General features: G+C 34.8%; 1 protein-coding gene across 8 annotated transcripts in view; it reads right to left on the bottom strand.

Annotated features, from left to right (window-relative positions):
• ANK2 (ankyrin 2) overlaps positions 1-17,149 on the bottom strand; it is a 570,766-nt gene that overhangs the window by 132,139 nt on the left and 421,478 nt on the right. For all 8 annotated transcript variants that reach the window (XM_027103570.1, XM_027103569.1, XM_027103568.1 and 5 more), the window contains 5 exons: positions 15,036-15,221; positions 11,453-11,551; positions 9,653-9,751; positions 3,654-3,752; positions 962-1,159 (listed from right to left, as the gene is read on the bottom strand). In XM_027103570.1, the coding sequence (XP_026959371.1) occupies positions 962-1,159; positions 3,654-3,752; positions 9,653-9,751; positions 11,453-11,551; positions 15,036-15,221 (681 nt within the window). The remainder of the gene's footprint in view (positions 1-961; positions 1,160-3,653; positions 3,753-9,652; positions 9,752-11,452; positions 11,552-15,035; positions 15,222-17,149) is intronic.

Raw genomic sequence — 17,149 nt, 5'->3', positions numbered from 1 at the left:
AATGAGTACTTTCCTCCTTATAAGAAAATAAATATCCTTACATAATTGCACATAAACCTAAAAGTATAGTTGCTTCCCAGGTAATAATAAATAAATTGATTCCAATGGAAAATTTCTAATAAAAATGAGATTAATATTTGCTAATTCTAATGACATTCTCTTAAATATTGATTGTCTAAAGACTAATTTAACTTACATAAACCATTTAACAAATAGAAAAAAGGGTTTGCTTTTAGTTGGAGAATTAAGAAACAAGAGGCATAAATTAGTACATATCTAATACTTCCAATGATTATGGTTAAAATATAAGTGAAGAAAGAAGATTTATTCAATATTAGAACTTGGGAGAAACAGAAGCTGCTCTAGGGACAGCCTCTTGCAGATTTCTCCTGAGCAATTCCTGAAATAGTTTATATAAAATGCTTCCTGAAGCAAGAAGACCCTAAGCATTACTTTTCCATTAGCCTGTGGCTGAGTAATCAGGTCAATAAGGAATATCTCCAAGTGAATTCTTCACAGGCTTACATTTTACATTATCTTACATAGTAAAATCTATTCGCCACTTTAAAACTTTCTTTGTCAAAAAGAAGTTAATAAAGTTCAACTTTTTTACAATTTTATTCTGACTCTATATAGAGGTGTCTAGAACTTACTTGATAATTGCTATTTTTCAACTTCTATTTTCCATTTAAAAATGCTATCACTCCAGAGGTTTCATACCTATCTATGAGTTGCTAATTATGGAAATGTTACCTTGGTGTTCTCTTAAATCTATCCTTGCCATCATTTAATAGCAAACTGTGAAGGCATGAAGTAGGCAGGCAGCTTGTGGGAGGTGACAAATTTAGAATTAACTACACATCTATAACCATGCACTGCTGTGCCTACAACCATTGGTCAATCACTGCGGGTTTGCTTATGTCGATCTGTATTCAGTTAATGTGGACTGGGCTAGGTTTACCAGGGCTCTGGCGTTTGGATTGGCTCTCTTGTCCAGAAGGAGTTTGGTTACACGGTAGTGACCACAGTGTGCGGCAACATGGAGGGCCGTCAGGTAGTCCAGGGTGACGTCATCAACAGGCGCCTTGTGCTGGAGCAGGTGCTTCACACATTCCACGTGGTCTCCTTGGGCAGCCATGTGAAGCGGAGACAGCCCATTCTGCGCATCAAAACCAAACCAAACCAAGACCACATTTTAGTCATTACTTTCAGATTCTGAAACACGACAAACAATTCTTGATCTCTGGAACCATTGGTAGCAGAGAAAAATAATTTCCACTCAACACCTAAACATACAGCAGATTATGTTTGGCAGAGAGGAAAGATAAGAGAATGTTTAATTTCATAACTGTGATATTCTTCGGCAAAAATTAATAGGTCTTTCATAAATGAATATATAGTACGTGTAGCAATTCAGTTGGCCCACAATTATCAGGGCAATATTAGCTGTACAAAAACAAGTAATAGCTGAGGCTTAAATTATCTGTATCCAATTCCATACATAGAAATCTACATTCAATTCATCTCTCTGCATGAATTTCTTTACTTCTCAATGGAGGGGAAAGTGGATGCAGGAGGAGCAAGTGGGTGGGTCAGGGAGAGAAGGAGACTTTGATCATCTCTTAGATCCACACTGCTCAGAAATTCTGCAACTTCTTTTTTCTGTCATGATGCGTAAATTGGATTTGGAGAAAGCAGTCGGATAAGAGCTAGAAAAGTATAAGGCAAATATGGACCATGTGTCAATGACCTCCCAACTTTAAAATTTTGAGGATAATCTAAATTTATCATCATTGATACTGCCAAAAAAAGCTTTAGACTTAATCCTCAGAGAAGGTCAACAGCAGGGATACAAGACAGCCAAGTAGTTCACTGATAATTATTAGTCTAGGTGAGACTCTCATTTTTAAAAATTTAATAAACAAGCTTATAGGAAAAAGCGAAATTAGAAAACATTTGCCCATTAAAAGAAGGGGACTATTGTCCTTTCTTACTAAACAATGCAAATACAGTCACTAGAAAATAACTGTTGACCAAGGATTTAGTTTGGCAGTCATTATATTCAAAGAAGCAGAAACTGTCTGGATAAAGAAGCCGGAAGAGGCCAAAGGCCCAACATTCTCAACCAGGAAGGTGATTTCAACAGTGTAGGACAGTCGCAGATTATGCAGCCACAGATGCTTTATGCTGTGTGCTTATATATGAATGATATTTGATTTTACAAGAAGGCCATTAAAAATGGTCCATCTAGGTAACCCATGGTCTTCATTAGTGATATGACAATTACTGGCAGATTCTGTAGATGAGATTATTTTATGGTTTGTGCAACAGTATATCTACCTACCCTCAATTTGAGATAAGCCTTTTATTGGTTATAACATGACTAGTCTGAAATTTTGTTATTTCCATTTAAATTTCAATCCGTTTCCTCAAGGAAACTTTCCATAATTATCTTTGCATGACCCAGCCCAAAATGTTACATTTTAAAGACAGATCTCTACAACATTCTCGGTATAGGTATGAGAATAAAAATAATGCAGATGATTTACTTCTCATCTTCATATATTTCTGATTTGAAGCCACCCTTTCATGATCTGCGTGGCACATCTCTAAAGACTGAGTGCATTCTATACAAATTTTGAATGTGTGGGCCAGTTTTGCTCCAAATTATATCAACTAAATATTCAATTAAGATATAATATAAATTAAAAAATATTTGCTGTGTTTGCTGCCTTATTTTTCTCACCTTACCCTAGTAACAGCATCAGTTGGTATGAATCATGTTCAGGGGATGGGGGAGATGAAATAGGGGGAAAATATTAAGACATGTCCCTTGTCTAAATTTTTGTTGTATTTAAGGATCCGAGGGTTGTTACATGTCCCATTAAATAACTCTGTGTGATTATCTTCAAATTTCGTCTCATGATATTTTCTGGTAACCCAAAGAAAACCTCCAGCAAATCAGCTCGTCACTTGGTTTCTATTTATATGGATAAGAGTTTTCCCCATGGTTGGGCATGTTGATGAAATGAGACAAAAAATACTAGATGTACTGTGCCATAGAGAACAGTATGCTTTTTTATTGGTTCTTTGTAGCTGGCCTATCCTAACTCATGCTTTCCACATCACCTATTAATCCCAATTATAATCAACCAACACCACCAGTGAGTAATTCTTTTTACTAGATAGTCTATTTTACTAGATATTGTCTAAAGATTGGAGAGCCAAAAGACTTATCTTGTATTGCTACTTGTGCTTCTTTAAAAGACAGTTTTATAAAAGACAGTTTTTATATATATTTTATAGTCATCTCAGAGAATCATAAAAATGTAGACTAATAAAATGTAAGAAATTTCTCACTTATATATAATATTCTCATTCACGTATAATAGAGTAATATTTACATTTCCATCTGCAGAGAGAATAGCAGGTAAAAATATAGAAAGAACTTGAAGTTATACATTTAATACATCTTAATGCATTTTTTCTTTTAAATAGTTTAAAAAGTTTGATATCTATTACTCATTCCTTGAACACAAATATTGAGCAACTAGAATACGCTTGGCTGATGCTTTGATTTCAAGAAGAATAGAGATTATCAAAAAAATGTCTTAAAGAGTTTGTTGGATCCCATCTTCCTCATAATGACTCACCTTCGTCCTTGCCAGCAAGGGAGCCCCCCGCTCCAGCAGAAGCTCCACCACTTGGTCATGTCCACTTCTTGCAGCGCAATGAAGGGGTGTCAAGCCATCCTGCCAAAAGAATGAAAGATAGGCCTCAGTTCACTTTTTTAAAAAAAAAAACAAGATTGTATCTACTGCCACCTTGAAGAGAGGGTTTCCAAAACTCAGCCCTAGTGACTCAGTAGATCAGTAATAGAATTGCTATCAGTTAAACAATAAAAAACAGTAAGAGAGAAAACAAGACAGAGATCTCAGCAGAGAGAAAGAGAATGAGAAAGACAGAGACAAAACAGAAAGAGGGAGAGAGCAAGAGAAATCCCATGTGTGGAGGTTTAATGTAAAAAACACTGTGGCTGGTCATGTGTTTGCATATTTAGGAAGATGGAAAAGCAGAGGGTGTTGCATTTGTTGAACTTGAAAGCCCTACCTGCCTGGAGCCACACCCAGAGATTATACTGTTATACTATTTTCCTTCTGGTTGTCCTAACACAACTCCTAAAATTTCTTCTTAATCTAATTTGTCTATCTTCTCTCTTGAATTGTCATTATTTTCATAAATTCTCCTAAAATGCTCCCTGAGGCTCGTAAAAGGGAAGGGTTATTTTTTCACATTCTTCTAAAGGTTTCCATTCATATTTTTCATCATTTTACAAAATACATAATTATTTTTCAAAAATTAAATTTAGGGCTTCCCTGGTGGCACAGTGGTTGAGAGTCCGCCTGCCAATGCAGGGGACACGGGTTCATGCCCCGGTCAGGGAAGATCCCACATGCCGCGGAGCGACTGGGCCCGTGAGCCATGGCCGCTGGGCCTGCGCGTCCGGAGCCTGTGCTCTGCAACGGGAGAGGCCCAACTGTATGTTACGCTATTTATAAAACTTTCTGACCCTGATAACCTCACAGGTAGTTTCTGATTCTAGAGCAATCTCCAAATACCCTCTGTCTTTTGGGTTTTATTTCTCTTATTCATAGTCCAGCCACAATGGTATAAATAAGCCCTTTAATAATCTCTATTCAAATTATCAAATTTGAGTGTGTCATCTGTTTTTGTCTAGGACCTTGATGATAATTATTCCTTGCTTTGTTAAACCTATTAAGCCAGTATTGAGATACTAAACAGACCTTGCAGTTTTGGTTACCTGGGAATTAGCATGAAAAGACTGTCTCTTGAGAAAAAAGTATTGGGATGCCAAGTTATTTTAAAGTTTGCCAAAAGGAGCTTAAAAGACAAACTGTGTGGGCAAAGTGATTAAAATGATGATGCTTTTGTATCTTGTCCTCAGTGCCCTACGGTGGAAACACAGAGCATTGGTTGCTATATAAGTGAAATAGCAGTTAGATACAGCTTGATTTCTCAAACATATTCTTGGTGGGAGCTTCATTGAGATCTAGAGTTTGAGAAATCCAACACAGCAAATGAAAGCATGATGTGCATGGTCCAGTGGGTAGGCCCTGGAATCACAGAGCTCTGGGTGTGAGTCTCAGATCAGCCCATCATGGGGGAAGCTCTCTGAGGCTCAGCTTCACGATATTTCAAATGAGGATGCTTTTTCTTACCCTGTTTAATTTACAGCATTGTTTGAAAAATGAGGGGATGCTGCATTACATCATTTTTAAAAAGGTATTGCTTTCTATGGATTACATGAAATATTCATTGGGTAATCACGCTGAAACCTCTAAAATGCTCTCAGAACAACAATAGGAAAATATGGAGAAAATAAACCCGCAAGAACATCAAGTAACAGTAAGGATTAAGTAATTGGGTCTAAATCTTACAGTTTAGTGATGCAGTTTATCTGCTCTTAAAAAGGATATGTGAGTTATATCAAATTCAAGTTGCCCAACATGCTCAATCTGGGTAGATTTTGGATATTTTCTACAAAGTGCAGTGTCTCATTATTGTCCCCCATAAAATCTTTATCAAAAGGTTTTGTATTCAAGAACTTTTAAACTTACTCTTTTAATTTAGTTTTTACTCTTAGAGACTATGATCTGTTCATTATCTTTTTTTTTTTTCTTTTTTTAAATTCTAAGACTGTGTTTGAAGTTTACATTTTCCTCCCCTCCAGAGTCCCCTTCCCTGTGTTCTCTTTCTTCGCTGGAATCAGTTCAAATCACATGGTGATGTTAGTAATTCTTAAAGGGACACCATTCATCTAGCTGGTAACCCACAGCATTAGCTTCTTATGACCATTTCTTTCCTTATCTTTTCCTCTCTTCCCTCTCAGCTTAGATTATTCTTCCAGCAATGTATCCTGAATTCTGTGTACTAATATAGGCTCTGCTAATTACTAAGCTGTGTGTCCTAGGTTAAGTTATATAACTCCTCTGGAACTTATTTTTCCCCTTGGTAGTCTCATTTCTCAAATGGAGACCTCTATATTTTCTCAACAAGAAAATAATAATACTTTGTAAGCTGTCAGGAAGATGAATTAAGATGATATTTGTATAGTACTTAGCAGGGTGCCCAGAACATAGTGGGCATATGACAATTGGTAGCCACTATTGTTAGTATTTTAATTATTACTCCAATAACAAATAGCAAGGGTGATCCCTTTTTCTGATGTATTGTTTTTCATTCATCATCCTTTAATGTTTTTTGTATACTTTTATTGTTTTCATTGAAATATGTATTTCAATATTTTAGCCATAATCCTTATAGGAAGTATTTCCACATTTAAATAAAAAATAAGTTTAAAAATAAAAAATGAATAATGCCTTTAATAAAACTTGAATTAATAATAACATTTTAGCTATAACGTTTCTGTTTTAACATTAAGATGAGGTTTTCCAGATACCAGAAAACCAGGGCTCTGGTGAAAATGTCTCAGAGTTTCACACTAGATTCTAGTCAATGATGAGAATGCCAATGAGATGCAGAATGTCTCAGTGATTGACATAGTGCTGGTGAAAGTGGTGGAGAAACTACGGCTATGATTTTTTTTTTAATTACCCCAAAGCCTTTATATATCTTGCTCTTCTCCTAATAATGAAAACATTATAAGTGAGAAAATAATAAGACCAAGGGAAAGTTTTTGATGGAACATACTAAATTCAGAATGTTTATGACTAATTTGACTGCTAGGGGAAATTGAGACCTCTGTGAAAAAAATGAAACAATAATATTAATATTATTTGAAATTCCATATAAAGACACACTATTGTGTTACCTAAAAAGATAGTCAAAAACAAGTATAACATTTTTTAATTTAAAAATATATTTTTAAAGGACAAAAGAAAAAGCAAACCATATTCCCTTAGTAATCAAATATTATAGTTCCAAAAATATATATATATATTATAGTTCCAGAATTGGCCTCCTGATTCCAGACCACAGTACTGCACTTCAGTATTTACCTCCTACTTGATTTTACTTTTGGTAAGAAGGATACAGGTCTGATAGTTATAGCCAAAACTGAAAGAACCTAACTGTTTTTAAAATCCTACTGCTTAGGGATGAGGAAGTATTTTCACTTACAGGGAAAAGCTCAGCACCACCTTCATTATTGTGACTGATCCTCAGGGTGCACTGGAACCAGTCTGCACACACTAGTGAGTGTCAATTTTTTGCACATCTTTTCCCAATTCTGCATTCAGTGATACCATATTGGTAGCTCCAATTGGCCATGGTGAAAGTATGGAAGTATTTACACCATGGAAATCATCAAAGGCAAAGGTTACAAATCAGAGCTTTTTATTTTATTTTTTTGAAGAGCTGATTATTAAATTTTTACCAGTACACTGCTAACCTAATCCCTTGGGTACTGTTGATTTGCATCTCTAAGTAAAGGGATATAGTCTGTCTTGTTAACTACTGTTATCTCTAGGGTTCACAACACCAAGTAGGAAATCAATAATTATTTGTTTAAGGAAGAAATGAACAGAATGTCAGTACAATGTATAATTAGAAAATCCATTTTCATTTTATAAATTCTTGAATGAAATTCTATTTATTTGCTATATCTAAAGGCTACACCGGATGAAATACAGTCCAAATATTCCCTTCAAGAATAATTAACCAAGGCTTACATTTCATTGTTAAATTGCTCCAGGACAATTAGTTAATGGCAGAACTAGCATAAGAATCCATTTCTCTCCATTTCTTAGTACTCTTTCATGAAAAAACAGTATCTATTTGGAGTTAGACTTTTAAATTGTATATGCAAATGTATGTAGGGAATGCAAATTAGAGCATCTTTTAAAGAATAAAGCAAATATTGTGACGATCAATAAAAACAAAATCAATTGCCTCAATAATGAATGAATACTCCAGAAAAGCATTAATAAGAGCAATGTGCATCCTTAAGACATTGACCAAGATAAAAGTTTTTTGCATTTACAAAGTGCTCTCTTTCCATTGGTACTCTCAATTATTAGAGTCTCAAGAGAAACAGAAAGGTGAGTGTAAAGGGACTCATTATGTTAGAAATGTACTTAAAGGAGGAGGCACAGAAACTCTTTCCTTTAAATATAGAGAACAAGTAAGCAAAGCATGCAGCATTATATGTAATTGTTCCAAATCCTGCACACCTACAGCATAGCAAGGGAAAAGGCATGCCATCAAATCAAAGGGTAGAAACCGTATAAAATTTTGATGCAAAGACAATGGACACCACGACAAAGATCTTGATAGACAAAGCAAACCACTCCAGTACTCCCACATGATAATATGACACAAGTGCTCTGGACCAAATGTCTTAGAGAAATGAGATTAAGAAAGCAACATTTCCTGAGGTCATTAAAACCCAAAATGTATAGTCTGGGACTGGTGTAGTTTCTAGAAGCTCAAAGATGATAAGGTTTATTAAACAAAATATTTGTTAGCCTCAAGATTTGCAAGGGAATTAAATTAGATCCTTATTCCTTGGACTATGAGAATGCAAAGTCCCAGAATTAAACAAAGTGAAGATAAAATATCACAAGGGACATATTCTATCTACTGACTTCCATAGACTTCTTCCACCATATATTTCAAAATTTTATATAATAGGAATGTTTAAAGTTTTACTTAAGTCTATGATTAATCAAGTCTACTCCAGAGAATTAATATTAAAGTACAATACTAGTTTAGTTTAATGTTTAAGCAAGTAATTGTGCATAATTTCCATTACATAATAAAAAATTATGAGTAACTAAGTAATTTACTTAACGCCACTTAAAAAATACCTAAGAGCTGATTCTCAAACGACCCTATGAAGTAGGTAGTATTATAGCCTAAGCTCAGAGAAGGCAAGTAAATTGCCAATGTCATTCAGCTTGTAAGCAGTAGAAGCAGGCTTTGAAATTAGGTAATCTGCATTCAAAGTCTGCACTTTCAACAGGTGTACTGTCCTGCCTATCTTATTATTTATTTGTTGGGAGTATGTAAAAACTCAGAATTATATTTAACTCAACAAGTTTGAAATGAATGAAGGGCACTGCCTCTTAGCGAGTTGACATGAGTAAAAGTGCAACATAATAAATATGCCTTTTTTTCCATAAGCATAATAGGAGATCTCCTGCTCAGATCCCTATAGCATAACCACTTAAGAAAAATGATTTAGGAGCTGAAAAGTTCGAAGCAAAAGATTTTCAACATGTATTAAAATATTTTACATAAAAACCACACTCTCATAGCTTAATGTATGCAAATGAGTTTGGGTTCTTGATACTTACAGCTAGCCAAATCAGAGATGAGTAAGTTCAATCTTTGATCTTTGTTCCATGAAAATCAATAAGCAAGGACTTGAAAAACTGTCTCAATGAGAGAGGCTAGCATTCTGTTTCTCCAGGCACTTATGAGCAAATATTAATTCCACTTTACATATGATGTGCAACCTTTAAATGCTGTATGAGGTTTAAATCGAATCCAAGAAAGCAATTTCCTTGAAAACACATTGCCTGTGTTTAGGGACTGGTATTTTAAAGTGTCTGCTAAAAGAATACAAAAAATAATAATGGTAGGAAATTGAAAGAACAGAGATACTCACCCTGGTTTTGGCATCGATCTGACCACCACGATCCAGTAAGAGCTTCACCATGTTTGTGTTTCCCCTTTTGGAAGCCACATGCAGAGGAGTGATTCCATTCTACACCGTGGAAAGACCAAACAAGAGCATGTTGGGTATGACAGGGCATGATGGTGATGGCTTCGTATTAGCACAAAGGAGATTGTGACCTATTTTGTAATTTTATCTGAGGTTTCTATAGTTTCAATGCTTTTGATTTTTAAGGAACAAAAAAGCACACAAACCACAAAGCACTGTAGAGAATGATAAATGCAATGAAACTGCATAATTAAGTTAGTCAATAACTACAACATATGTACTGAATGTACACATCACAGTCAAGAGACAAAGGGAGCACTTTGGCATAATACTCAATAGAAACAAAATTTCAGATCCTGCCTAGATAGAGCCCTAGGCTAAAGTCTATCTTTCTTATTATAACACTTATGTACTTAAAGATTCTGGGATCCTAAAGTTTACTATGCTTAAAAATAGAGTACACATATACATATCAATACCCAATGTAAAAATGATTATTAAAAACACCTTCTTCAGAATAATTCAGTATGAAAAACTTGAGAATAACTCAATGTAGTTTCAGAGAAGAAGACTTCTAAGGACAAAAATACTATATACATGAATTATATGTATTTCTTTCCTTGGCTATCATATACCATTATTAGGTCAAGGACGTGTACCTGATTTTTTGGTATGTTATGATTTTGCAAATATTCAAGTAGTGCATTTACTGATTCATATTAAGTACACTGAGTTTTATAATTGTCATGTAAGTGAATTCTTTCCAGTGAAAGCATACCATTAAAACTGTAACACAACATAATGTGCTTTTACTATTTCAGTAAGACTCCTCATATGAGCAAATTTTCAATTTATTAAAAAAAAAAAAAATCCCGGGACTTCCCTGGGTGGTACAGTGGTTAAGAATCTGCCTGCCAATGCAGGGGACACGGGTTCAATCCCTGGTCCCGGAAGATTCCACATGCTGTGGAGCAGCTAAACCCGTGCGCTGCAACTACTGAGCCTGCGCTCTGGAGCCCGCGAGCCACAATTACTGAGCCTGTGTGCCACAACTACTGAAGCCCGTGCGCCTAGAGCCCGTGCTCGGCAACGAGAAGCCACGGCGATGAGAAGCCCGCGCACCGCAAGGAAGAGGAGACCCTGCTCGCCGCAACTAAAGAAAGCCTGCATGCAGCAACGAAGACCCAACATAGCCCCCCCAAAAAAAAAATCCCTGTCAAATTGTATGCCCTATGGTCACTGTTAGGACATACTATAAATGTAGTTATACATTTTATACTTAATGTTTTAACAGTTTAATTTTTTATCGACTTGAAGCTGCTTGTTCATGATTCGTGGTGTGACCTTTAAATGTAACTGCTCATACTGATGTCAGAATCAACATCTTCCTTATTGCAAATGATTTGCGTGCATGTGAACTGACACACTATTTTTCACGTGTTGGGTGTGACGACTTCCTGTGATTTGAAGGGAAAAAAATGGAAAATCTAATATCTCCAGCACAGATAAATCCAGGTAAGGAAAAGGAAATAAAATCTTTATCATTGTTAATGTTTACTTTAGTAAAATGCGAAATTCTCTGGTGGTGCAGTGATTAGGACTCCACGCTTTCACTGCCAAGGGTCCAGGTTCAATCCTTGGTCAAGGAACTAAGATACCGCAAGCTGGGCCACATGGTCAAATAAAATAAAATAAAATAAAATAAAATAAAATAAAATAAAATGAAACTATTTTAATCCATACCCTGGCTGTGAAGTCCACAGCAGCTCCCCGGTTTAGAAGAAGAGTTGCCACATTGACGTTTCCATAGTGGGCAGCGATGTGCAAAGGGGTGAAACCACTCTGTGGAAAGCAAAGAAAATGACAGTCAGTAAAGCATTTCACCTCTGTATGTTGCAGTCACTGGATTAGAGAAGAAAATCACATCTACCTAATACGTGAACAATGCGATTCAGATCATAAATGCTTTATAAGACTTTTTAAGTTTCAGTGCTATTATTTAAATTTAGTGGTAAATAAGTCAACATATAAACAGGTAAATAAATATCCTACATTTCTTGGCAACATTATTTCCAATTACATTAATTTATTTATGAGATTTGTTATCTGTATGAAACCATGTTTCTTGAGTTGATTTAGCTTTAGAACAAAACGATATGATTAAACAGCATATTTTTTCAGCCATAGAATTAATATAATTATGAATAAAAAATGTTTTCTCCAGAGAAAATCTCAAAACTTCTCTTTTTTTCATTTGTTTGTGTTTTAGTTTGGGTGTTTTTTAAAATGAAAAACAGCATTGGTTGATGTTGTATCTTTGGAACTATGAAAATATTGTGAGAAATTCTTACAGAACATATACAATTCATCTTACATCATTTACACTGTCCTGACATTTCTATCCTCTTTAACAACTGTGTTTAGTCAGACTATATTGTTATAATAAAAAAAGTTAAAAAAAATTAAACAATATACTTGGAATTAATATGAATATAAAATAAAGAAAAAAATTAAGTGGAACCCAATTTTGAATGTTAATTAAACCAAACTTTATCAATAAAATAAGATTGATGTAGAATAAAATAAGCAAGTTGAATCAATTACATGAGCATTAGAGAACAGTTTACTATCAGAATGTTTTAAAAATGAGTCTGAAAGTCTTAAATGGAAGAAAAGCATATTTCCTTTCTTCGTTTTTCTAATGAAAATTTAGTTAGAAATCTGCCATTTTCACAGTAGAAGCATATTAATTCTTTTCTTATTAAAGTATGAAAAGAGGCATTATTCTTGCTCTCCATAATATTCATTGCTTAATAAAAGATTATAGGAAAAATAAAGACTGTTCCTGTAAAACTGGATATTAAATCCTGCAGTTTTGAGGATACTTTGCGTTGTTCTCTTTTATTTGAAATGAACTTTGATGTGTATAATACTGTTTCTAAGAAGCATTATCTAAATCACAACCATTATTTTTCTATTCACTTGATATATAGATTTTGGTGGCTTAATTTTTTAAATGGCTTAAAGAAGCATCCAGATACCTTAGGTAATAGAAATTCCTCTGTGCTATCAGCCAAATTAGCTGCAAATAATTTCTGACTGTAGCAAATCAAGACACAAAATAAGAATAGTAACTATCAATCCAAATCCTACTCTTGCGGTCATGATATTTTTATTTTGTGTCTACATGATGGCAAATACTAATGTCAATATAGAAGAAAAAAATCAGTCTACATCTTGGCTGTTATTTTATAAAATGTCAAGTTTTAGTATTTTAGGAAATAATTCACTAGATGTTTTTCATTTTTATCTTGATATTTCCTGTCACCCAGTTATATCCTGAATATGCATCTTTTATTCAAGTTACAATTTAATTTCAGAAAAACATAGTGACTGCTGATGAATCATTTTCAAATTATTCAAGTATAATAATATTATTTTTCCTATTTGCAGAAATAAACTAATTTATCTTCTGACACAGCCTCATTGAAAATCCATGATGATGCCTCAGGCTGTGACTCTTGGATCAACACGAGGCTGGTATAAGCCCCTCAGAGGAACTTTTCCCTGAGTAACGTGGAGGTGGAAGGCTCAGGTCACCCTCCTACAGGACTATTGATGGAGGGGTTTTCCCTCTTTGTTATTCTATTGTCCCCGAAGAAATATTTCTAACTCAGTCTGTATCTACTCAAATAGCTGCTTTCAGCATAATGATTAGAGCCAATACTGCTTTAAAAAATGTAAACGATTACCAAAAATCACCTACAAAAGAAAGGTATTAAAATCAGTAATTAAGATATATCAATTTGTATGATTCCAGTCTTGAGCAATTTCACCAAGCAGTTGGGCTTTTAAAAAAAAATCTGTGACCTAAGTTCCACACACAGATATGGAACAGAAGAAATGATATGAATAATTCAAGTATATTCACATCTCAATGGGTAAATTTGTCAATAAACAAGATATTAGGTTTAGAAATACACTGCTCTCGGTAAATACTAAGTGTGAATGCTCAAAACCCCCATAGGCCCACAACCCAGTGATCATATGAGATGTTAGTCTAAAGAATTCCCTCAGCGAAGTGAAAATCAACCTACATAAGCAGTCGCTTGCCTTTGAAAGTTAATTTTTATAATATAGGTTAATTTTTATAATATACTTTCAACGTTTGTGTTAGTGCCTCTTATACCACACACACACACACACACACTCTCTCTCTCTCTCTCTCTCTCTCTCTCTCTCTCTCTCAGAGGCTTCTGAACCAAATACTCCTGTTGATTTTGTTAACTGATGGGACTTATTTAGGTATGTGGAGAATAGATGATTTCATGACAACTATTGTAAGAGCAAGATAAAAGTAAATGCTTTGCTCATGATAGGCTCAATATCATTACTGATTATATACAGTGTGGTAAAAATAAAGACAGAATAGAAGGGCAACTGCAATTAGGTAGGAGGATGAAACAGTGGCAGAGAAACCTCCTTAAATTACACTTCACTAAATTCTAAATGGAGAATTCTCATTAAGAAAGGAGGTCACACCTCTTATTGGCCAAAAGTTAATAATAAAGCTCACTTAGTAAAATACATATTACGGAAGAGTCTTGTTTCATGCTCTACTCTAATAAGCTACTTAACGTTTCACTGATTAAATAATGCTTCAAATACATGCTATATTAAAAATTTTGAATTATCTACCCACTTGCCTTAATTATGGGCAAAGTTTCCAAATTAATTAATTTCCTAATAATGAAAATTCCAATCATTAGTATAAATTAGTGAGCATTTATTCTAATTGGACAAAAAATAAAATAAAAACAAGGTATATTTTGATATAACCGCAATACTGTACCTCGGTTGTCCTATTCACCATCATCTGAAGCGGTGTTGTGTGGGAAAAAGAGGGAAGATATTACACAGTGCAAAATTAAGGAAACAATCAATCTGTTCTCTGCAGTTGAATATACCGTTCCAGCATGCCAAAATGCATTCTACTGAAAAAAGACAACTATAACATTATACAATTATATCTTTCTAATTCTGCTTCTATTATTTTTTTTACCACAAATAGAAATAGAATGAATAAGCAGATTTCTAAAAAACTGAACCTCACCTTTTATAGAAAATTATCTTGAGGTTTTTTTCTGTTTTCTTACTGTATTCAACAGACAGTCCCCTTTTTTTCTGAAATACCTCTGAAAGTAAATTATCTCTTTTGATGACCAGAAGGAATTTTGCCTTATCACCATGGCCTACTTCTTTATCATCTCCCAGGAGGAATCTGGTGGCCGAAGAGTGCCTTTCCACAAATGTATGAAGCTTTTACCTTGGATTGTACGTCAGCGTTGTGATCGTTCTGAAGCAGGAGTGCAGCAGATTTGGTGTCATCTTTCCTAGCTGCAATATGCAGAGCTGGCAGCCTTACTTTCCCTTTGGTGTCATTCTCCAAGAGGATGGCCACTGCCTGGTTGTGTCCTTGCTGGAGTGCCACCGCTAGGGGCGTAAAGCCATCCTGGTAAAACAGAAGAAAAAATCTTCCATCAACTTTTGGAAGCCTGGGATTCAACTCCAAGAAATAGTGCATTTAATTTTCACATTAATGATTAAGACTGACAAGAAAAATGAAAGGATTAATTATTACTGTGAAGATTAAAGCAAATTATCATCACTTGTTGTACTATGCACTGGCTTCATCAGATTTTTTAAAATACCCATTCTATTTATTTTTTAAAACATCTGCATTTCCTAACAAAGCATAATGCACACAGGATGTGTTTTGAATATGAAAATAAAAATTAGAACCAACCCTAATTAATGCCTGCTTATGGAAAGGAAAATGTGGGAAGGGTAGAAATAATGGAGAACAAGTCTGACTGAGAATCAAAGATATGGTAGCCAAGACAGGGAAATAAATTACATGATTAACTATTGCAAGGTGCTAAATATCTCACAACAACTGTTAATGGAATGGTCTGTTACCAATTAATTTGGGAAGTTTAGGACATCATATGATCTAAAATTCTTTGGCAAATAAGGCTAATTCATTAAGTTTTCACTTAGCTGAATTGTATATTATTTAAATCATTTAGATATAAAATTGTGCTAAGTAATGTAAAGAAAATCAGTCTTTCAATTAGAAACTTAACAAACAATTAAAAAAATAACAAAGATCGGGGCTTCCCTGGTGGCGCAGTGGTTGAGAGTCCACCTGCCGCTGCAGGGGACACGGGTTCGTGCCCCGGTCCGGGAAGATCCCACATGCCGCGGAGCGGCTGGGCCCGTGAGCCATGGCCGCTGAGCCTGCGCGTCCGGAGCCTGTGCTCCGCAACGGGAGAGGCCACAGCAGTGAGAGGCCCGCGTACCGCAAAAAAAACCAAAAAACAAAAAACAAAGATCATCAAAGTTAGAGAAGCCTTAGAGGTAGATGGATAACCACATTAGAAAAATTAGAAGCTATGTTTTCTCTCTAGAAACAAGTATTCAGCAACGGAAAGGTGATGAATAAGTAGAAAAAATATACCTATATATTCTAGGCTCTGTTAATGTGAAAACCTCCTTTAATTCACAAAAGCTTGAAAATAAGTCTCAGTTAAATGTTTCCATTCACAGAAGAGATGAGGGCAACTGGATATGGTACATCTATTGAATATATTCCAGAGACAATGGCAATTTATCAGCATCTAACTATTCCATTTGTTTTCAACAGTATTTTTTTAAAAGGTAACTGTAGACTTCGGAGGGAAAATCATTTCCCTCAAATGCATCATATCATATATGCACTACCACAGTAAGAGTTGAATTTTTTAAATTAGAATTGAATTTTAAATAAATACATTACTTAACGGAATGGAAGAGTAAAGCACGTAGTGTTGTAAGATGAAAGAGAGTAGCCTAAATTTAGAACTTTGTTTGGCACAAATTAAGCCCTCTGCGAAGGAGGAAAGAACAGGCTCATTATCATGCACACATTTAATTTGATTCCCCCCTGCAACACTGGGATAGTTTATATTAAAATAATGTGAACTTTATTTTTTCTTAGAGACAAGGCATTTGCTGACAGCACAGAACCTAATTAAAAAGTTTTTAGCCTTCAATTTTGGTAACATTCAGGAAGAAGGAAGAAAGCAGAGAATTATAAAAATGGTACTGGACAGACAGAGAACTCCTTTGAGAGAATTTAACTTTGGACCTCCACCACATGGATTTCATTCTAATCTACACTTCATGGGAGAAGGGTAAAGATTTGAAATGATTTTTTGAAGTACCTTCACCAACTCTATGAAAAGGAAACCTATATTAAAAATCTGTAGCTTAATTTTTCATCATTTATTTACCAATGCTAATTGCTATAATTACGGGAAATTTCAACACTTTAAATATTTCTTTTCAAACATGAGTTTCATTGCCATACTGAATGATCTCATAATTATCTGATTTTTT

The sequence above is a fragment of the Aethalodelphis obliquidens genome, unplaced genomic scaffold, assembly GCF_003676395.1.
Source record: "Aethalodelphis obliquidens isolate GAN/ISIS:26980383/991018 unplaced genomic scaffold, ASM367639v1 scaffold6, whole genome shotgun sequence".
In the NCBI taxonomy this organism is placed as follows: domain Eukaryota; kingdom Metazoa; phylum Chordata; class Mammalia; order Artiodactyla; family Delphinidae; genus Aethalodelphis; species Aethalodelphis obliquidens.
The sequence above is the reverse complement of the archived record's forward strand: the minus strand, read 5'-3'. Positions and strand labels throughout refer to the sequence as shown.